A 23,822-nucleotide genomic window follows, 5' to 3' on the forward strand; every position below is an offset into this window, starting at 1 on the left:
GCTAGATATACCTACTTTTTGGAAGCTAATAGATTGTGTTTAGTTAAACTATGAGAAATAGTCATTGTAGTCAGAAGATACTATTAACATGTACATTTGATTGGTAACAGAATAAATAGCAATAGAATAACTGCAGAATATATGATGCTGTAATTTAAAATTGTACACCCAAGGTAGGCTACTCCCCCTTTAAGAGCTAGAATCAATTTTGTACCCTATGTTGTGATTCTCACCAAATACAGTGCCTTCGGAAAGTATTCAGACCTCTTGATTTTGTTAGGTTACAGCATTATTCTAAAATTGATTACATTTTTTTCCCTCTCATCTATCTACATACATTACCCGATAATGACAAAGCAAGAACAGGTTTTCAGAAATGTTTGCTAATTTACATAAGTATTCAGTGTCACGCCCTGGTCTTAGTATTTTGTGTTTTCTTTCTTTATTTGGTCAGGCCAGGGTGTGACATGGGTTTATTTTGTGGTGTGTTTTGTATTGGGGTTTTTCGTAGGTTTTGGGATTGTGGCTTAGTGGGGTTTTCTAGCATAGTCTATGGCTGTCTGAATTGGTGCTCAATCAGAGGCAGGTGATTATCGTTGTCTCTGATTGGGAACCATATTTAGGCAGCCATATTCTTTGAGTGTTTCGTGGGTGATTGTTCCTGTCTTTGTTTGTTGTCACCAAATAGGCTGTTTCGGTTTTCACGTTACGTGTATTGTTCGTGTTATTCATCTTCATTAAAGATGTATCGAATTAACCACGCTGCATTTTGGTCCGATCCTTGCTACACCTCTTCGTCAGAGGAGGAGATAGAAGAAAACCGTAACATTCAGACCCTTTACTCAGTACTTTGTTGAAGCACCTTTGGCAGTGATTACAGCCTCTGGTCTTCTTGGGTATGATGCTACAAGCTTGGCACACCTGTGTTTTGGAAGTTTCTCCCATTCTTCTCTGCAGATCCTTTCAAGCTCTGTCAGGTTGGATGCACAGATATTTTCAGGTCTCTCCAGAGATGTTGGATCGGGTTCAGGTCCTGGCTCTAGCTGGGCCACTCAAGGACATTCAGAGACTTGTCCTGAAACCACTCCTGCGTTGTCTTGACTGTGTGCTTAGGGTCGTTGTCCTGTTGGAAGGTGAACCTTCGCCCCAGTATAAGTTCCTGAGTGCTCTGGAGCAGGTTTTCATCAAGGATCTCTCTGTACTTCGATCCGTTCCACTTTGCCTCGATCCTGACTAGTCTCCCAGCCCGGGCCACTGAAAAACATCTGCACAGTGAGATGTTGCCACCACCATGATTCACCGCAGGGATGGTGCCATGTTTCCTCTAGAAGTGACACTTGGCATTCAGGCCAAAGAGTTCCATCTTGGTTTCATCAGACCAGAGAATCTTGTTTCTCATAGTCTGAGAGACTTTATGTGCCTTTTGGCAAACTTCAAGCTGGCTGTCATGTGCCTTTTACTGAGTAGTGACTTCTGTCTGGCCATTCTACCATAAATGCCTGATTGGCGGAGTGCTGCAGAGATGATTGTCCTTCTGGAAGGTTCTCCCATCTCCACATAGGAACTCTAGAGCTCTGTCAGAGTGACCATCGGTTCTTGGGCCTTGGTCTGGGAGGTGACCTTCTCCCCAGATTGCCCAATTTGGCCAGGCGGCCAGCTCTAGGAAAAGTCTTGGTGGTTCCAAACTTCTTCCATTTAATAATGATGTAGGCCATTGTTCTTGGGGACCTTCAATGCTACAAATGTTTTGGTACCCTTTCCCAGATCTGTGCCTCGACACAATCCTGTCTCGCTTCTCTACGGACAACTCATGGCTTGGTTTTTCCTCTGACATGCACTGTCAACAGTGGGATCTTATTTGAACAGGTGTGTGCCTTTCCAAATCATGTCCAATCAATTGGATTTACCACAGATTGGCTCCAATGAAGTTGTAGAAACAGCTCAAAGATAATGTCGGGGTAGCCCAGTGGTTAGAGTTGGGCCAGTAACCAAAAGATTGCTAGATCAAATCCCTGAGCTGACAATGTAAAAATCTGCCATTCTGCCCTGGAACAAAGCAGTTAACCCACTGTTCCTAGGCTGTCATTGAGTATAAGAAATTCTTCTTAACTGACTTGCCTGGTTAAATAAATGTTTTTAAAAAAAGATCAATGGAAACAGGATTCACATGAGCTCAATTTTGAGTCTCATAACAAAGGTTCTGAATACTTACGTAAATAAGGAATTTGTTTTTTTATTTTCAATTACATTTGTAAAAATTTCTAAACATTTTTCCGCTTTGTCATTAGGGCTATTGTGTGTAGATTGCTGACGATTAAAAAAAAAAGTAATCCATTTTAGAATAAGGCTGTATCATAACAAAATGTGGAAAAAGTCAAGGGGTCTGAACACTTTCTGAAGGCACTGTATATTGTCTTCTCACACTTTTCGAACCCCACAATCAATAAACCGCTTATGACTCTCTCTTAGCATATAGGTCACTTATTGCAAACAAACGGTGTCTCCCGACCCCTCCTGTCTCAGCCTCCAGTATTTATGCTGCAGTAGTTTGTGTCGGGGGGCTAGGTTCAGTCAGTTATATCTGGAGTATTTCTCCTGTCTTATCCGGTGTCCTGTCTGAATTTAAGTATGCTCTCTCTAAATCTTTTTCTATTTTTCTTTCTCTCTTTTTTTCTTTCTCTCAGAGGACCTGAGCCCTAGGACCATGTCTCAGGACTATCTGGCCTGATGACTCCTTGCTGTCCCCAGTCCACCTGGCCGTGCTGCTGCTCCAGTTTCAACTGTTCTGCCTGAGGCTATGGAACACTGACCTGTTCACTGGACGTGCTATCTTGTCCCAGACTTGCTGTTTTCAACTCTCTAGACACAGCAGGAGTGGTAGAGATACTCTGAATGATTGGCTATGAAAAGCCAACTGACATTTACTCCTGAGGTGCTGACCTGTTGCACCTTCGACAACCACTGTGATTATTATTATTTGACCCTGCTGGTCATCTATGAACATTTGAACATCTTGGCCAAGTTCTGTTATAATCTCTACCCGGCCCAGCCAGAAGAGGACTGGCCACTTCTCATAGCCTGGTTCCTCTCTAGGTTTCTTCCTAGGTTCTGGCCTTTCTAGGGAGTTTTTCCTAGCCACCATGCTTCTACACCTGCATTGCTTGCTGTTTAGGGTTTTAGGCTGGGTTTCTGTACAGCACTTTGTGACATCAGCTGAAGTAAGAAGGGCTATATAAATACATTTGATTGAAAAATTGATTGAAATAATCTGAACTAAAAACCACACATTATGGAGTTGTTGTGCGTCCTTGAAAATCACCAATCAATATCCAAAAACAGAAAATCACATCAATCAAGGGTTTATGGCAGGGGAAACAATGAAGTAGTCAGCAGGGGAAACAATGACAGTCTAGTTTTTTATGGCAGGGGAAACAATGAGGCAGTAGTCTAGTGTGAGGGTTTAACAGTAGTCTAGTGTGAGGGTTTTCAGGGGAAACATCATCAGGGGAAACAATGAGGCAGTAGTCTCAGTAGTCTTTGAGGGTTTATGGCACAGTAGTCAATGAAACAATGAGGCAGGTCTAGTTGATGGCAGGGGAAACAATGAGGCAGTAGTCTAGTGTGAGGGTTTATGGCAGGGGAAACAATGAGGCAGTAGTCTAGTGTGAGGGTTTATGGCAGGGGAAACAATGAGGCAGTAGTCTAGTGTGAGGGTTTATGGCAGGGGAAACAATGAGGCAGTAGTCTAGTGTGAGGGTTTATGGCAGGGGAAACAATGAGGCAGTAGTCTAGTGTGAGGGTTTATGGCAGGGGAAATGGTGTTGCAGTAGTCTAGTCTGTGATGTGGGAATAATGACAAGCGAACCTGGGGAGCTTTGCGTTCACATTGCCTTAAAGGGAACCGGACCGCGGAATTCCACCTCTCAAGATGGTCTCAGTTCGGGTCGCTTTGGGGGCTCTTTTGAGGGTCTGAGTTCTTTTGGAGTGTTCACACTACACAAAAAATTAAGCGAACCTGAGTTCTAAGGTCACAAAAATTGTCTGAAATGATGTCATTGATGTCAATGGATGACTAAGTAAAAATGTGATTTAAGTAGAAGTTAGGTGTTGCACCTATGTGAGCTGGGAATATGATTTAGTTCTGTGATCTGTGTCTCTTCTGCAAAACGGATGGGGAGTGTTAATAAAAACATCTCTTTCTCTGTCATTGCTGTTCAGTGTAACTATGTTTGGGACATTTTATTGTCACCTCTCCTTTCTCTTTGTGCAACTGCCACTCTCCCTTGTATTTCATGTAGTTAAAAGGGGGGAGGGGAGTGGTGGAGACTATTTGCCCACTGGCATCCTGATGTTCTATTCTCTCTCTGTGGGTGGCTTGTCCCAGACATTGCTGCTAACGCTGTGTCGCTAATAAGTAGTCTGGATCAGATGTCATGATCAAACTTGTCTGGAATAAAAGCAGCATAAGGGAAGTAGCATGTATATGCATCTTTCCCTAGACTAGAGCAGCATGTCAACAGAGACATCAAACTGACATTTTGATGTAAACTATGCCAACTCTTCCAGTCTGCCTGGAGATTTTCTGAATGTCTAAATGATTGAATTAATGACTGATGTGAAAAATGTTGAAGGAATTGTATAATCTCCCACCCAGACTGGGTTGTCAACACAACCCTGACACAGTCTACTTGAAACTAAGTTCATTAAAAAAAAAATGTTTTTTAATAATTTAAAACTAGTTTGTGATATGACATATAGTAACAGTCAAAGCACACCTGTTAATTGAAATGCATTCCAGGTGCCTAACTCATGAAGCTGGTTGAGAGAATGCCAAGAGTGTGCAAAGCTGTCATCAAGGTAAAGGGTGACTACTTTGAAGAATCTAAAATCTATTTGGATTTGTTTAACACTTTTTTGGTTACTACATGATTCCATGTGTCATTTCATAGTGGATGTCTTCACTATTATTCTACAATGTAGAAAATAGTACAAATAAAGAAAAATCCTTGAATTAGTAGGTGTTAGTAGGAATCCCATACATAAGGAAAACCTGCTGGAACATACACTCCACGAATTCCATGCAGTAGGTTTGATGAGAAAGAGGAACCAGACACATATTTGAAAAATGGCCTACTATGACAAGGATAGTGGTGTTACCGGAGGATTCAGGAAGGTCTGTGATGAAGTCAACGGCTACAGTGCCTTGCGAAAGTATTCGGCCCCCTTGAACTTTGCGACCTTTTGCCACATTTCAGGCTTCAAACATAAAGATATAAAACTGTATATTTTTTGTGAAGAATCAACAACAAGTGGGACACAATCATGAAGTGGAACGACATTTATTGGATATTTCAAACTTTAACAAATCAAAAACTGAAAAATTGGGCGTGCAAAATTATTCAGCCCCCTTAAGTTAATACTTTGTAGCGCCACCTTTTGCTGCGATTACAGCTGTAAGTCGCTTGGGGTATGTCTCTATCAGTTTTGCACATCAAGAGACTGAAATTTTTTCCCATTCCTCCTTGCAAAACAGCTCGAGCTCAGTGAGGTTGGATGGGGAGCATTTGTGAACAGCAGTTTTCAGTTCTTTCCACAGATTCTCGATTGGATTCAGGTCTGGACTTTGACTTGGCCATTCTAACACCTGGATATGTTTATTTTTGAACCATTCCATTGTAGATTTTGCTTTATGTTTTGGATCATTGTCTTGTTGGAAGACAAATCTCCATCCCAGTCTCAGGTCTTTTGCAGACTCCATCAGGTTTTCTTCCAGAATGGTCCTGTATTTGGCTCCATCCATCTTCCCATCAATTTTAACCATCTTCCCTGTCCCTGCTGAAGAAAAGCAGGCCCAAACCATGATGCTGCCACCACCATGTTTGACAGTGGGGATGGTGTGTTCAGGGTGATGAGCTGTGTTGCTTTTACGCCAAACATAACGTTTTGCATTGTTGCCAAAAAGTTCAATTTTGGTTTCATCTGACCAGAGCACCTTCTTCCACATGTTTGGTGTGTCTCCCAGGTGGCTTGTGGCAAACTTTAAACAACACTTTTTATGGATATCTTTAAGAAATGGCTTTCTTCTTGCCACTCTTCCATAAAGGCCAGATTTGTGCAATATACGACTGATTGTTGTCCTATGGACAGAGTCTCCCACCTCAGCTGTAGATCTCTGCAGTTCATCCAGAGTGATCATGGGCCTCTTGGCTGCATCTCTGATCAGTCTTCTCCTTGTATGAGCTGAAAGTTTAGAGGGACGGCCAGGTCTTGGTAGATTTGCAGTGGTCTGATACTCCTTCCATTTCAATATTATCGCTTGCACAGTGCTCCTTGGGATGTTTAAAGCTTGGGAAATCTTTTTGTATCCAAATCCGGCTTTAAACTTCTTCACAACAGTATCTCGGACCTGCCTGGTGTGTTCCTTGTTCTTCATGATGCTCTCTGCGCTTTTAACGGACCTCTGAGACTATCACAGTGCAGGTGCATTTATACGGAGACTTGATTACACACAGGTGGATTGTATTTATCATCATTAGTCATTTAGGTCAACATTGGATCATTCAGAGATCCTCACTGAACTTCTGGAGAGAGTTTGCTGCACTGAAAGTAAAGGGGCTGAATAATTTTGCACGCCCAATTTTTCAGTTTTTGATTTGTTAAAAAAGTTTGAAATATCCAATAAATGTCGTTCCACTTCATGATTGTGTCCCACTTGTTGTTGATTCTTCACAAAAAAATACAGTTTTATATCTTTATGTTTGAAGCCTGAAATGTGGCAAAAGGTCGCAAAGTTCAAGGGGGCCGAATACTTTCGCAAGGCACTGTATGTGGGACCAGGGTCTGTGAGGGTTTGGCAAAGGCTGAAGCTTCCCGAAGGGAGATGACAAGGGCTTTTGGTTTGGGCGCAGACTGGACAGGAGAGTATGTAATCCCTTACGTCAGATGCCAGTGAGGACCACCAGAAGTTCGGTGGTTCGTGTAATGTCCAGATGTCCTGACCCCAAGGACGTGTGACACCATTGCATCAGTTGGGGTCTAACAGCTGCTGGTAAGTAACTCTTCCCAGCTGGTGTCTCAGAAGGAGCCGAGTCTGAGGTTTGGGCTTCTTGTATGGCAGAGTGAACCTCCCACTGTACTGGTCCCATAATGCAAGAGGAAGGATGGGTGTAGGGTCTGAGTTACTGGTCGGAAGGTCAAACTGAAAAAAAAGCAGCCTCACTCCATCCACTCCCTGCAGCCTTGGTGCGGAACGCGAGGGCATAGTCGGCAGCCTCACTCCATCCACTCCCTGCAGCCATGGTGCGGAACGCGAGGGCATAGTCGGCAGCCTCACTCCATCCACTCCCTGCAGCCATGGTGCTCACTCCATCCACTCCATCCACTCCCTGCAGCCATGGTGCGGAACGCGAGGGCATAGTCGGCAGCCTCACTCCATCCACTCCCTGCAGCCATGGTGCGGAACGCGAGGGCATAGTCGGCAGCCTCACTCCATCTACTCCCTGCAGCCATGGTGCGGAACGCGAGGGCATAGTCGGCAGCCTCACTCCATCTACTCCCTGCAGCCATGGTGCGGAACGCGAGGGCATAGTTGGCAGCCTCACTCCATCTACTCCCTGCAGCCTTGGTGCGGACCGCGAGGGCATAGTCGGCAGCCTCATTCCATCCACTCCCTGTAGCCATGGTGCGGAACGCGAGGGCATAGTCGGCAGCCTCACTCCATCTACTCCCTGCAGCCATGGTGCGGGACGCAAGGGCATAGTCGGCAGCTGAATTGCATCCACTCCCTGCAGCCATGGTGCGGAACGCGAGGGCATAGTCGGCAGCCTCATTCCATCCACTCCCTGCAGCCATGGTGCGGGACGCGAGGGCATAGTCGGCAGGCTCATTCCATCCACTTCCTGCAGCCATGGTGCGGGACGCGAGGGCATAGTCGGCAGCTGAATTGCATCCTTGTTGAAGTTCTATGAGGAGGTCTCCTCTAGGACTACCGGAAGGAGAGTGATCGAATACCACTTTGAAGAGGGTGTGGAAATGGGTCTCGGATCTGAGTTCTGTGCTGCTGGCAGTCCATATGGCGGTGACCCAATCCAGGGTTTTGCCTGTGAGTAGAGACAACAAAATCCACGCTGTTCTTGTCGGTGGCGAAGTTCGTGGGGTTGTGCTCACTGTATTTTTATTTCTACGTTGTTTTACCAGGTAAGTTGACTGAGAACACGTTCTCATTTACAGCAACAACCTGGGGAATAGTTACAGGGGAGAGGAGGGGGATGAATGAGCCAATTGTAAACTGGGGATTATTAGGTGACCATGATGGTTTGAGGGCCAGATTGGGAATTTAGCCAGGACACCGGGGTTAACACCCCTATTCTTACGATGGGATCTTTAATGACCTCAGAGTGTTAGGACATCCGTTTAACATCCCATGCGAAAGACTGCACCCTACACAGGGCAGTGTCCCCAATCACTGGGGCATTGGGATAATTTTTAGACCAGAGGAAAGAGTGCCTCCCACTGGCCCTCCAACACCACTTCCAGCAGCATATTTGCTGCATTGTATCAGAAATCACAGACATTTCCCAGGCGAAACGTCATATTTTCCAGGCATGGGTATGAACGAAGGGGGGCTATGGGTTATGATTCCTGGCATCGGAGGAGTAGGGATAGGCTGGCGGAGAAGATGGCAAATTTCCTCCATATGCTCCTCTTGCTGGGTTAGGCACCGCTGTAGCTCCGCTGAATCCATTCTGTATTTAGTTGAGGTATTCTGTAATGAATATTCAGGGCGAAAAGTTGTAGGTCCATGCGCAGAGCGCAGCAGATGTCTATTAAGCCTTCACAGAAGGCAGGAATCGTGGTCACAGGCAATGGACAAACACAGGTAGGTAGTCAAAAACAAACAATACCTCACAACCATACAAACAGAAAGAACTGAACTAAATAGGGAGCTGATGAGACCAGGTGAGAAACGAACACAGGTGAAATCAATGAACAAAAATTAAAGACAGGGCTACGTTCCAGAACACAAAGAAACAGGGCTACGTTCCAGAACACAAAGAAACAGGGCTACGGTCAAGAATACAAAGAAACAGGGCTACGGTCAAGAATACAAAGAAACAGGGCTACGGTCAAGAATACAAAGAAACAGGGCTACGGTCAAGAATACAAAGAAAAAGAACACAAGGTTGACTAAGAAAAGAAAAGCAGAACCTTACAGTATGGAGTGCATTTTCCTGACATGGGTTAGGTCCACTTGCAGAATCTATATCAAGGAAGCTGTTCTGGCAGTTTGTGGTGGCAGAGCACCCTTTTAAGACACTTTATGTTGGTGTTTCCTTCATTTTGGCAGATACAGTACTTGTATGTGCTTGTGATAAAACTTACTCTAGTTATTTTTTATAATCTATTGATCCTCTGTGGCTTAATTATGCTCTCTGGTGTATTTTGAACATTGAGAGCGGGCTCCCGTGGTTGGATAAAAATGATAATAATACAAAAATTACATTTATTTCTAATTTAATTTGTTTTGCATATTGGGCCCAGCCCCCGACTCACACAATTGCCCAGTCACATCATAGGCTGAAGAAATTCGGCTTGTCACCAAAAGCACTCACAAACTTCTACAGATGCACAATCGAGAGCATCCTGGCGGGCTGTATCACCGCCTGGTATGGCAACTGCACCGCCCTCAACCGTAAGGCTCTCCAGAGGGTAGTGAGGTCTGCACAACGCATCACCGGGGGCAAACTACCTGCCCTCCAGGACACCTACACCACCCGATGCTACAGGAAGGCCATAAAGATCATCAAGGACATCAACCACCCGAGCCACTGCCTGTTCACCCCACTGTCATCCAGAAGGCGAGGTCAGTACAGGTGCATCAAAGCTGGGACCGAGAGACTGAAAAACAGCTTCTATCTCAAGGCCATCAGACTGTTAAACAGCCACCACTAACATTGAGTGGCTACTGCCAACACACTGTCAATGACACTGACTCTACTCCAGCCACTTTAATCATGGGAATTGATGGGAAATGATGTAAATATATCACTAGCCACTTTAAACAATGCTACCTTATATAATGTTACTTACCCTACATTATTCATCTCATATGCATACGTAGATACTGTACTCTATATCATCGACTGCATCCTTATGTAATACATGTATCACTAGCCACTTTAACTACGCCACTTGGTTTACATACTCATCTCATATGTATATATGTACTCGATATCATCTACTGTATCTTGCCTATGCTGCTCTGTACCATCACTCATTCATATATCCTTATGTACATATTCTTTATCCCCTTACACTGTGAATAAGACAGTAGTTTTTTTGGAATTGTTAGTTAGATTACTTGTTGGTTATTACTGCATTGTCGGAACTAGAAGCACAAGCATTTCGCTACACTCGCATTAACATCTGCTAACCATGTGTATGTGACAAATAAAATTTGATTTGATTTGACATTTATTTAGTATGCAGTTTTTTTTTTAAAGTAGTTAATCAGTTACCCAAACAAGGAAGGGCCCCCCAGTTCAGGTGAGCAGACGCCTTGGCGGTTGATTTGTGAGTTGCCCGTCTTGCCCGCTCCCATACCTTATAATTCTTTGTGACTAATTTCTATACAGGTAGACCAGAAAAGCAACATCCCTGATTGGCAGAAGAGTGGCAACCCTGATTAGAAACACCTTTTTTTATTTTACTAGGCAAGTCAGTTAAGAACAAATTCTTATTTTCAATGACAGCCTAGGAACAGTGGGTTAACTGCCTGTTCAGGGGCAGAACAACAGATTTGTACCTTGTCAGCTGGGGGAATTGAACTTGCAACCTTTTGGTTACTAGTCCAATGCTCTAACCACTAGGCTACCCTGCAGCTCATCTGTTGAACAATTGTTTACAGACAGATTATTTCACTTATAATTCACTGTATCACAATTCCAGTGGGTCAGAAGTTTACATACACCAAGTTGACTGTGCCTTTAAACAGCTTGGAAAATTCCAGAAAAATATGTCATGGCTTTAGAAGCTTCTGACAGGCAAATAGACATAATTTGTGTAAATTGGAGGTCTACCTGTGAATGCATTTCAAGGCTTACCTTCAAACTCAGTGCCTCTTTGCTTGACATTATTTTAAGAATGTGAAATGTCAGAATAATAGTAGGGAGAATGATTTGTTTCAGCTTTTATTTATTTCATCACATTCCCAGTGGGTCAGAAGTTTTACAAAAACAGTTCTAATTGGAACCAAAGGGTTCTTCAAAGGGTTCTCCTATGGGGACAGCCAAAGAACCCTTTTAGGTTCTAGATGGCACCTTTTATGCTAAGAGTGTACAGCCACTAGTCACAGTAGCCAGGCAGGCAGTAAGTCACTGCTGTCTGTGTTCCCCAGGGCTGTTGAGTGTCTTCCCTACGGTGCCTCCAGAAAGGCAGCACACTGAGTCATGACCTTGCTAACCTGGTGCAACAGGCCCATTCCATACAACGCTCCCTCACTGTCTGTTTGTCCATTTGTTTTAATGAGATCTCCTTGCAAAGACAGGTCATGACACAGTATCGAAAAAACAAAGTGTCCTACTATACACACTTTGTTTTGGCCTAACCTCATGAGGCAAGTGAACCACAATCTTAATATTATCAGTTGCTCTCAGCCAATCATCAGTCATTTGTGTAAGTGCCGGACATGTTGAATGCCCTTCCCTATATGCGTACTGAATATCTGTTCATTTGTTTACTGTGAAATAGCATTGTACTTTGTCAAACACACTTTTTTCCAAAAGTGTAATAACGGTTGGTGACAGGCCAGCTGTTTGAGCCTGTAAAGGGTCCTTTGCTTTTCTTGGGTAGCGGAATGGTCATCTGAGGGAGGTGGCCAAGCAGGGAGATAAAGTCTGTAGGCAGTCGAAGAACCCTTTTGAATCCCTGTGTGGAATGGTTACTGCCAAGCAACCATTAGCCTCAATCTTGAACTGTGTGGATTGAAAAGACTACCTCCATTGTGTGGGCTCACAAATCCCTGGATCGAGGTGGGTTTAGTTCTAAACAAACTGAGTATTCTCAACGTATTGTTACAGAGACATTTTCTAACAGGCGGACAGGCATAGAAATGCTCACATGTCTTGTCAATGTGAGAGAGTTTGCATTTGCTCAAGACACAGCAGCAGAATTGACAATTGATACCCTGGATGTAAACCCACGGCTTATCCCGAGAACGGCATAACAATGGCAAAAGAAAATAATGGGAATGTCACTAAAGATATTCAAACAGACTAGAATAAATATGCATTTCAATGTTCTTATCTTGAAGAGCAGGGTGGCTGCCAATGAAAATGTATTGGGTAGGCTGCTGTTGGACCACCCCCGATGAACATTCATTAAATCTTGCCTTTCAAATTAGGGTTTAGCTTGCTGTGACATGTTTTTTGTTTTGACTCAAATAGGACACACATCACACGTCTCACACACCCATAGTTAAACTTTCAAATTGCATTAGGTCACTTCAGGGAGAGAATTCAATTTGTTGCACAGGGAGAATAGAGGGAGGGAGAGAGAGAAATGGACAGAGTGATGTGCAGGGAGAGAGTGAGATGGGGAGGGAGAGAGTGAGATGGAGAGAGTGAGATGGGGAGGGAGAGAGTGAGATGGGGGGAGAGAGAGATGAGGGAGGGAAATGGGGTGGATGGGAGAGAGATGTGGAGGGAGATGTGGAGGGAGAGAGTGAGATGGGGAGGGAGAGTGAGATGGGGAGGGAGATGTGGAGGGAGAGAGTGAGATGGGGAGGGAGATGTGGAGGGAGAGAGTGAGATGTGGAGGGAGAGAGTGAGATTTGGAGGGAGATGTGGAGGGAGAGAGTGAGATGTGGAGTGAGATGTGGAGTGAGATGTGGAGTGAGATGTGGAGTGAGATGTGGAGTGAGATGTGGAGGGAGATGTGGAGGGAGAGAGTGAGATTTGGAGGGAGATTTGGAGGGAGATTTGGAGGGAGATGGAGAGGGAGAAAGAGAAGGAAAAAAAGAAGCCAGGAAAGCTTTGATGTGATTTAATAAGGAGCTTTACTGTCTCGGGCTCACCTCAGCTGAATGCAGCCATACCCACTGTTCACACCTTCTGTTTGAAAAGCCCCAATTTCTGAACAAGAGCCTGTCACAAATTTTTCAGGGCCATTGATAAGGTAAGTACCAGTTAGCTACCCGAGGTAGTCTCTCATTAGACAACAAAAAAATATATGAAGCCTGGCAATGTGTTTCAGAGATGTATAGCAAAATAAATTAATAGCATAGGCTCTGGATGAGGGCTATTGAATAAAAAGCTATCAGTGTAAAATGAAGAGATCATTTGAAAGAGATGCACTTCAGTAGCTTAGTAGATTCATTTGAATTAGCAGCAGAATGTTTGTGCTGTGAGTTGCAGTTTTTAAAAATACTATACTGAGTAGGCCTCCTTTGGAGAAAATAGAGGGGAAAGAAAGAGAGAAAGTGAGAAAAGAAAATAGTGGTACTTCAAAATGCAAGTTGAATTATAAATACTGCACAGTGCTGTTTTTACAAGCATCTCTGAAATTGAGATGTGCATTGATTCAATTAAAGAGGAACAATCATCCGAAACGGCATGTGAGTTATTATCACTATCATTATCACTCTCTGTATCACTCTCTGTCTCATTGTGCACTTTCTTCCCTTCCTGAGAGCAGTGCAATCAATGATGTGCTAATCAATTAGAGTTTGGGGCTAGAGGATATCCAAGCTTGTCCTATAACCTATTCAAGTAGCCTAAGCCTAAATATCAGATAAATTCATGTGTAATACCAGAGTAACACTGTAACAATCATTGAGAGGAGACAACTATACTTTTAGCTCCCAACCTTGAAGTCAATATAGATTAATAAAGGATAGTGGTAGATAGACAATGAACTGAATTATTGTTGGTTTGAGTATGCATTAATAGGGTGGAGTTGCTCTCATACCTGGTGTAGAACCACTAGCTGTGGTATTTCAAGAGGGCCAATGTCTGATGAAGGCTGAGGGAGTGGCAGGCTCAGGTATGAATTAACCTGCTGAATATTGTATTGATCGCTCTCTAGACCGTCTCATCACTGTCATCTCACCTCACCTCTCCTCAACCCCCACTCATCTTCCTCACCTCCCCTTAGCCCTCCTCCTCTTCCTCACCTCCTCTTAGCCCCCCTCCTCTTCCTCACCTCCCCTTAGTCCCCTCCTCTTCCTCCCCTCATCTCTCCTCAGCCCAGACTCCTCTTCCTCCCATACCTCTCCTCAGCCCCCACTCCTCTTCCTCCCCTCACCTCTCCTTAGCCCAGACTCCTTTTCCTCCCCATACCTCTCCTCAACCCCCACTCCTCTTCCTCCCCTCACCTCCCCTTAACCCAGACTCCTCTTCCTCCCCATACCTCTCCTCAACCCTCACCACATGGGCACAGGAGCCAAACAGATGTTTTGGGAGTGATATTTTGGGCAGCCCACATTGACAGTTGACTCAGCTGTGAGTGAGAGAGTGAGGCCGTACTGCCACTGGACTGATTACAGTATGTGTTTAATGAGTAGGACACTCCCTGGCCCCTTTCCTTACTGCACAGGAGTCAGACAGCAGAAGACTGTAAAGGTGAAGGTCTGCCAAGATCATTGAGAAGTGTTCTAAGTAAAGACGTGGTGATCTGTTAAACTTGACTATGCAACTGTGTGCTAGAAAGACGCTGAATTTACTCACTGGATTTACAGTCTGAGGGGTACAGGCGGTAATTATTTAACGTTAGGTAAATCAGCTAGTGGCATGCTAATCATTTATTTGCAAACGAGCACATTTAGTCTCCAAGTTTGTTTACGTCTGGGTAATTTGATTTGTTTCTTTAGTATTTCATGAGGCAACAACAGAAGCATAACAACAACGGTACCCCGACAGTGGAACCGCACTGCGCTCTAACTTTGACAATTACATACATTTCCTTACATGGGGTTATATAATTATTGAACATCTACATTTGTTTAATGTATTTTGTCTGTGAAGGATTTCAAAAGCAATTTCCAATAAAGGCATTACAAACCAATTTCAGGGTACTGTGCGTTTCTCACTGATGATTCTCAAACAGAGGCAATTTAAACATGGCCTCTGATGTGTTGCTTATTCTATGCCGCTATATTGATCTGTGAAATGTAATTTACTAACTCGGCCATTTCCAAAACATGTTCTCTCCACTGAACTGCTTTTCAGCTTTTTCTGCCCAGCTTTTTTTCCCTTCTTTCTATTCCACAAACGAGTTGTGTCATTTCAACAACCTCGATAATAGAAACGCTGAGTGTTGAATAAAAAACGTCTGGAACGGGTTTAGCCTAATTGAAAAGAGAACGTATTTTAAAACATATCTTCATTACTCCACAGAAATCCCAACAATGAGAGGATAAATGCAAAGTCACAAAGCACAACACTGAGCCAAATTCAATACCAGAGAGTTACAGTATATCCACTCTGTGTCTGTGTTTTATGTCACAGGTTTGTATCAGACCACGAGTAGAATATAACAGCTCTGGAAATCTCTGCTGTCTCCCAGTTCATAGCTGTTATCAGTAGAGACACTGTTGCCACAGAGATCATAGCATCCACTCACACCAGGTTATAGACACAGTACAGCTCTAGACAAATACAAAGATCTCCTCACAGATAGGCTTACTGAAGATGACAGTTTTACTGGGTGTCTCAAGGGTTCTCTCAAAACTCATGACATTTTAAATGGCTTTTCAATCATGATTACTACTACTGTATTCTTATTGGCCAGAAGCTTTCATTTATTGGACATTCACAACAACAAAGAACACAAAACAACCCACATTATCTGTCATCAGTAAAACTACAATTACCACACCAACACAAAAGGTAGATAGGTAGATACCAGTATACTGTTGAATGCTTCTGCAGTGTTGTGCAACGCTTCAACTCAAAGGTCTTCATCATGCAAGTTACTGGATGTGTGTACACCTCTTTGAAAAGCGCTGTAGACTAGTACACTGACCTGGGGTCTGTTGCTGGAGCATGTCTGAGAGGCCCTGGAGGTGGACTAGGAGGAGTAAGGACGCGGCCCCCAGGAGCAGGAGGAACCAGAGGGAACAGTAGAAGGAGCAGGGCAGCTTCATGGCCGACACAACCACCCTTCTCTTGCCACACAGAGCCTCCAGCAACCTACTGGTACTACTGCACTCCCCCAAGAGCATCCCTCCTCAGCCCTGCCACGGGAACCTGCTGTAGGGGGGAGTTAGAGTTCATTTACTTGCGGCATACTGTTTTTAAAAAGAAATGACAAGAAAACAGCAGAAAAACAAATAGACAATAATAAATATGTCACAATAAATATGTAATAGGTAACAAATGAATGACACCATGTATACAGATTACAAAAAGAGTGTAGTGAATTACACCAGAGATGACCAGAGGCAAAAGACTGTACAAAATGTTTAAAAGAAATGGTTAATAACAGTAGAGAGCCTTTAAAAGCAGAGTGTACAGTAAGGTAGTGGTGAAATATGCTAATAAACCAGAGATCCAATTTAAACACAACCTAAATGGTAAAAAATATTTATTTGCAACAAACAGAGTGGCAGTGTGAATACTGTGAGTATTTTCACGGATTGGTGTCGGAAGCAGTGAGGATGGAGTCTGCAGAGAGAAGAGGTGGTTAGAGGAGCTGTTGCGTAAATGTTGTCATTACTGGCACGTGTGTGTGTGTGTGTGTTTACTCTCCAGGAGTCCTGAAGAGGAGTGTCCTGCTGACTGCAGGCTTTCTGTTCCCAAGAGGCCATGTAGAGTACATCTGTCTCTCTGGAGCATGCTCAAAGAATAGCACTCAGCAGGTGTGTCAAGCTTCACAAATCAGGTGTCCACACACACACAAATACACAGACATACCTATGGAAGCAAGCATGCACTCACACACAAACAAACGTTCAGCTATGGGTGATTTGGATATCTCCTAAAACAAGGCAATACTGGGTAAGAAATACACCCACTACACCTACCCCCATGCTTCATCATTTCTTGTTGTTGTATTGGGTGTTGATTGCTTTTCCCTGAAATCCAACTACCCTCTTTCTCTTGTGGTGATTGCTTTTCCCTCTGGTCTAGCCCATAGATTAAAATAGATAAAATAGGCATTCTGATTCATATCAATGTTCCTTTCATGGTGGAGTTACCTGCAGCCATTTGGTGTTGCGTTTGGCAATTACATCTGTTAAGTTCTAAAAAAAAAAAAACAGAGTAAAAATTAACGGACAACTAGGAAAAGCTCAAACCAAGTTTTTTCACGCAATGGGTCAGACAGCTGAACAGACAGACATGTTCCCACCAGCACAAGTATTTATACCCCACTTTAGGCAGTCTCCTCATTTTCTCTAAACATTACATCTTTGTTGCTAGGCAGGAAGTTAAGTGATGTGTCACAAAAAAAAAAACGGTTCCTTCTCCCTTCATGTGACCTGAACTTACCTCGGCCCCCATTCCTCACTAATCCACAGCAATCCACCATTGTCAGTGAACGCAACCACGTGATTGCCTTTTCCCTCACTTAGTAACTCTCCAAGCCCATGGCTCATATTCACCCTTAATTGACCCCACCATATATATTCCTCCTATATATAAACATTCACTTCTGGTGTGGCAAGTATTTCAAATTACAACCCAATACAACCCTATTTGAATAGTAATTCCATACTGTTTAACATCAAATAAACTTTGAAATTACTTATAAATGAATAAAAAATAAAACATAATTGACATTCACAGTTGATTTGTCAATTTACACCTCCAGGACTTATGGCCTCTGATCTATAAATCACACTATGCAGACTCTTATTTCCATCTCTCGTCGGACCACTGATAATGACAGTTCAGATGGAGCTTTTGACTTTCTCCATTTCCTCCTTCTGGTTCCTAAGAGAGTGACAGCACAAGACTTGAAAAGCAAAAACAAACACATAACATAACAAGTATTAATAATGTGTTAAGCTATGCATAATTATGTATACAATGAAAAACCAAAGTTAACACTGCCCAGGACACATACTTTTAAATCCCCTTATTGAAGCTACAGTCCAGCTGTTACTATAGCATCCTTCAAGCGTTGTATCTTCTTTGACAAACCCCTCCCTGAAAGTTGACAATAGTGTCTGAAATGACAACACTATTTCTACTACTCCCACCATGATCTGGGTATCTGTGACATTCAATTTCACTTCATGGTAGTCTCTATATTGTGCACAGTTAGCTGTCCTTCCTCTCCTACGAGCTGTCCCCTGATATCACTATACACAGAGGAGTGGTACTCTATAAACAGAGACTCTAATACCCCCTTCCTTCATTTATGAGCCACACAGATCTCGCTCCAGTCACATTCCATTCCGCTTTCCCAATTTTGTCTCAAACACAGGGCCCCGTATGTACCTTGTCTCCGGCCTCAAATATATTTGCACATAAATCATTCCATCTGACCCATAACACATTAGTCACTATTGATAATCCACTTATATAGTTATAAACATACTAAAATATTATGTAATTTCCAACGCTATGGTTCAAGCCACTAAGAACATATGTTGTATGCCTAGAAAATGTATATTCTTAATTAGAATTAGAATTAGACTATTTGTTCACCAGGTTATGTTGTGGCACACAAATGTTATAATTCCATTTCATCATTTCCTCACAATACATTCAAGCTATTTATCAGTTATTTTGTTCATTCAAATGAAATTTGCATAGTGCACTTACCCCTCACAGCCTTGTCGTCGAGAGGAAGGCTTTGACGAGGAAAATACACGTACTATCTCCTCCTGCTAATTAAGTAGCACCTGTGAACCGACTCATATTCTTCCCAGCAGTAGGTTGTGTAGTTCATTTTCAATAATCAGACAGCAACCTGACCTGACCTCATAATATATCAATATAAAGAGGGTCTAATAAAATAATATAAATGGAAATGATATTGAAACGTGACTGAGTTGAACTCTGGTGTTATTTTGACTGCATTGTTTAATAATTATGATGATATAAAAAGAAAGATGCATGATAATGAACTGTGATTAGAAACATTTGAGCTCAGATGAGGGGGGGGGGGGAGTGATGAATGGCTAACAGTCTAACAAAGTTAGAATAAGAAGGTTCTGACAGGCAGAGAAACACAATCCAGCCTGCAGCTCCACACCCACACTCAAATTAAATCAAATTGCAATCGTCACATACACTGTATAAAGCCGGTGTAAATTGTGCAGTGAAATGCTTATGTGTTATCTCCCAGAACAATGCAGTACATTAATCAATAATAACAATAAGAGTCCAAAATATCAACTATTTTAAGCAATAAGAGATGTGGTGTCACGCTTACTCCTGCTCCCTTCCTCCGGCCCTCGAAGTCACCAGTCTACTAACCACTGGTCCTGGCAACCCACATTGCGCACACCTGGCAACCATCATTGCGCACACCTGCTCCCCATCATTATGCACACCTGCTCATCATTTTCTACTTGATTTCTCAGCCTTTATTTAGCCCTTTATTTAACCCCTATTTATTATCTATGCATAGTCACTTTAACTCTACCAACATGTACATATTACCTCAATTACCTCGACTAACCTGTGCCCCCGCACATTGACTCTGTACCGGTATCCCCTGTATATAACCTCGCTACTGTTATTTTACTGCTGCTCTTTAATTATTTACTTTTATTTTTTACTTATCTATTTTTTACTTAACACTTATTTTTCTTAAAACTTACTTGTTGTTTAAGGGCTTGTAAGTAAGCATTTCACTGTAAGGTCTACCTGTTGTATTTGGCGCATGTGACAAATAAAATGTGATTTGATTTAAGTTGTCATCAGTCATTAGGTGGTATTGTTCTCTATCATGTTCAGTACGCTGCTTATGTTTGTTCTTGTTTATCCTTTCATTATTAAACTGACCTTCTGCACCTGCTTCCTGACTCCTGGCGTATAAGTTACAGGTGGTGTGCATAGTAATAATAGACTGTATTTACAAATATACTATAAAGTGGGTAGGGACTTCGTCACGCAGTAGAATAAATATACTGAGCAAACATATAAAGGCAACATGCAACAATTTCAGTTCATTTAAGGAAATCAGTCAATTGAAATAAATTCATGAGGTCCATTAGGCCTGGGAGGGCATAGGCCCACCCACTTGGGAGCAAGGCCCACCCAGCCATTCAGAATTTGTTTTTCACCACAAAAGGGCTTTATTACAGACAGAAACACTCCTCAGTTTCCTCAGCTGTTTGGGTGGCTGGTCTCAGAAGATCCTGCCTATGAAGAAGCCAGATGTGATGGTCCTGGGCTGCTGTGGTTACACGATTGTGAGGCCTGTTGGACGCACTGCCAAATTCTCAAAAATGACATTGGAGGCGGCTTATGGTAGAAAAATTAACATTCAATTATCTGGCAACAGCTCTGGTGGACATTCCTGCAGTCAGTATGCTAATTGCAAGTTCCCTCAAAACTTGAGACATCTGTGGCATTGTGTTGTGTGACAAAACTGGACATTTTAAAGTGGCCTATTATTGTACCCATCACAAGGTGCACCTGTGTAATGATCATGCTGTTTAATCAGCTTCTTGATATGCCACACCTGTCAAGTGGATGGATTATCTTGGCAAAATAGATATGCTCACAAATTTGTGGCCAAAATTGGAGAGAAAGAATTTCTTTGTGTGTATGGAACATTTATGGGAGAGTTCTGAGTGTGTGTGCTTGTGTGTTTACAGTATGTGTACGTTTGTGTGTAAGGGTTTGATATTTGGGTAGTCAGTGCAAATCATCTCTAAAGTGCAGATAGTCTCTAAGGTGCAGGTCTGTGCAGGGAGACAGCTAGGGTTAACACACACACTCAAAACTTACACAAACTTACACAGGTAATGCTGCTGTTCTATTCGTCAAATCAGATCATGACTACGTACTCCTGCTCCCTGTTTACAAGCAGAATCTCAAACAGGAAGTACCTGTGACTCACTCCATTGACAAATGGTCACCAGAATCAGAGATTGTGCTACAGGACTGCTTTGCTAGAGCTGATTGGAATATGTTTTGATTGGAATATGCCAAAAACATCGACGAGCTACCCACCTCCGTCACTGGCTTCATTGGGAAATTTTTATTTATTTTTTATTTTATTTCACCTTTATTTAACCAGGTAGGCCAGTTGAGAAAACAAGTTCTCATTTGCAACTGCGACCTGGCCAAGATAAAGCATAGCAGTGTGAGCAGACAACACAGAGTTACACATGGAATAAACAATTAACAAGTCAATAACACAGTAGAAAACAAAGGGGGGAGTCTATATACAATGTGTGCAAAAGGCATGAGGAGGTAGGCGAATAATTACAATTTTGCAGATTAACACTGGAGTGATAAATGATCAGATGGTCATGTACAGGTAGAGATATTGGTGTGCAAAAGAGCAAGTAAATAAATAAAAACAGTATGGGGATGAGGTAGGTGAAAATGGGTGGGCTATTTACCAATAGACTATGTACAGCAGCAGCGATCGGTTAGCTGCTCAGATAGCTGATGTTTGAAGTTGGTGAGGGAGATAAAAGTCTCCAACTTCAGCGATTTTTGCAATTCGTTCCAGTCACAGGCAGCAGAGTACTGGAACGAAAGGCGGCCAAATGAGGTGTTGGCTTTAGGGATGATCAGTGAGATACACCTGCTGGAGCGCGTGCTACGGATGGGTGTTGCCATCGTGACCAGTGAACTGAGATAAGGCGGAGCTTTACCTAGCATGGACTTGTAGATGACCTGGAGCCAGTGGGTCTGGCGACGAATATGTAACGAGGGCCAGCCGACCAGAGCATACAGGTCGCAGTGGTGGGTGGTATAAGGTGCTTTAGTGACAAAACGGATGGCACTGTGATAGACTGCATCCAGTTTGCTGAGTAGAGTGTTGGAAGCCATTTTGTAGATGACATCGCCGAAGTCGAGGATCGGAAGGATAGTCAGTTTTACTAGGGTAAGCTTGGCGGCGTGAGTGAAGGAGGCTTTGTTGCGGAATAGAAAGCCGACTCTTGATTTGATTTTCGATTGGAGATGTTTGATATGAGTCTGGAAGGAGAGTTTGCAGTCTAGCCAGACACCTAGGTACTTATAGATGTCCACATATTCAAGGTCGGAACCATCCAGGGTGGTGATGCTAGTCGGGCATGCGGGTGCAGGCAGCGATCGGTTGAAAAGCATGCATTTGGTTTTACTAGCGTTTAAGAGCAGTTGGAGGCCACGGAAGGAGTGTTGTATGGCATTGAAGCTTGTTTGGAGGTTAGATAGCACAGTGTCCAATGACGGGCCGAAAGTATATAGAATGGTGTCGTCTGCGTAGAGGTGGATCAGTGAATCGCCCGCAGCAAGAGCAACATCATTGATATATACAGAGAAAAGAGTCGGCCCGAGAATTGAACCCTGTGGCACCCCCATAGAGACTGCCAGAGGACCGGACAGCAGGCCCTCCGATTTGACACACTGAACTCTGTCTGCAAAGTAATTGGTGAACCAGGCAAGGCAGTCATCCGAAAAACCGAGGCTACTGAGTCTGCCGATAAGAATATGGTGATTGACATATGGTGGTTATGGTGGATAATAATATGGATATGGACAATATGGTGATTGAGTCGAAAGCCTTGGCAAGGTCAATGAAGACGGCTGCACAGTACTGTCTTTTATCGATGGCGGTTATGATATCGTTTAGTACCTTGAGTGTTGCTGAGGTGCACCCGTGACCGGCTCGGAAACCAGATTGCACAGCGGAGAAGGTACGGTGGGATTCGAGATGGTCAGTGACCTGTTTGTTGACTTGGCTTTCGAAGACCTTAGATAGGCAGGGCAGGATGGATATAGGTCTGTAACAGTTTGGGTCCAGGGTGTCTCCTTTGAAGAGGGGGATGACTGCGGCAGCTTTCAATCCTTGGGGATCTCAGACGATATGAAAGAGAGGTTGAACAGGCTGGTAATAGGGGTTGCGACAATGGCGGCGGAAAGTTTCAGAAATAGGGGGTCCAGATTGTCAAGCCCAGCTGATTTGTACGGGTCCAGGTTTTGCAGCTCTTTCAGAACATCTGCTATCTGGATTTGGGTAAAGGAGAACCTGGAGAGGCTTGGGCGAGGAGCTGCCGGGGGCAGAGCTGTTGGCCGAGGTTGGAGTAGCCAGGCGGAAGGCATGGCCAGCCGTTGAGAAATGCTTATTGAAGTTTTCGATAATCATGGATTTATCGGTGGTGACCGTGTTACCTAGCCTCAGTGCAGTGGGCAGCTGGGAGGAGGTGCTCTTGTTCTCCATGGACTTCACAGTGTCCCAGAACTTTTTGGAGTTGGAGCTACAGGATGCAAACTTCTGCCTGAAGAAGCTGGCCTTAGCTTTCCTGACTGACTGCGTGTATTGGTTCCGGACTTCCCTGAACAGTTGCATATCCCGGGGACTATTGCAGTCCGCCACAGGAGGGCAGTCAGGTCTGGGGTGAACCAAGGACTGTATCTGTTCTTAGTTCTGCATTTTTGAACGGAGCATGCTTATCTAAAATGGTAAGGAAGTTACTTTTAAAGAATGACCAGGCATCCTCAACTGACGGGATGAGGTCAATGTCCTTCCAGGATACCCGGGCCAGGTCGATTAGAAAGGCCTGCTCACAGAAGTGTTTTAGGGAGCGTTTGACAGTGATGAGGGGTGGTCGTTTGACTGCGGCTCCGTAGCGGATACAGGCAATGAGGCAGTGATCGCTGAGATCCTGGTTGAAGACAGCGGAGGTGTATTTTGAGGGCCAGTTGGTC

The 23,822-nt window shown here is 43.5% G+C and overlaps 1 protein-coding gene across 1 annotated transcript in view; it reads right to left on the reverse strand.

Annotated features, from left to right (window-relative positions):
• The window catches only part of LOC112219144 (carbohydrate sulfotransferase 8-like), a 116,443-nt gene that overhangs the window by 75,284 nt on the left and 17,337 nt on the right, over positions 1–23,822 (reverse strand). The window contains exon 2 of the mRNA XM_042301737.1: positions 16,021–16,247. Within this exon, the coding sequence (XP_042157671.1) occupies positions 16,021–16,219 (199 nt within the window). The 5' untranslated portion in view covers positions 16,220–16,247. The remainder of the gene's footprint in view (positions 1–16,020; positions 16,248–23,822) is intronic.

This window comes from Oncorhynchus tshawytscha, linkage group LG19, assembly GCF_018296145.1.
Source record: "Oncorhynchus tshawytscha isolate Ot180627B linkage group LG19, Otsh_v2.0, whole genome shotgun sequence".
In the NCBI taxonomy this organism is placed as follows: Eukaryota; Metazoa; Chordata; class Actinopteri; order Salmoniformes; family Salmonidae; genus Oncorhynchus; species Oncorhynchus tshawytscha.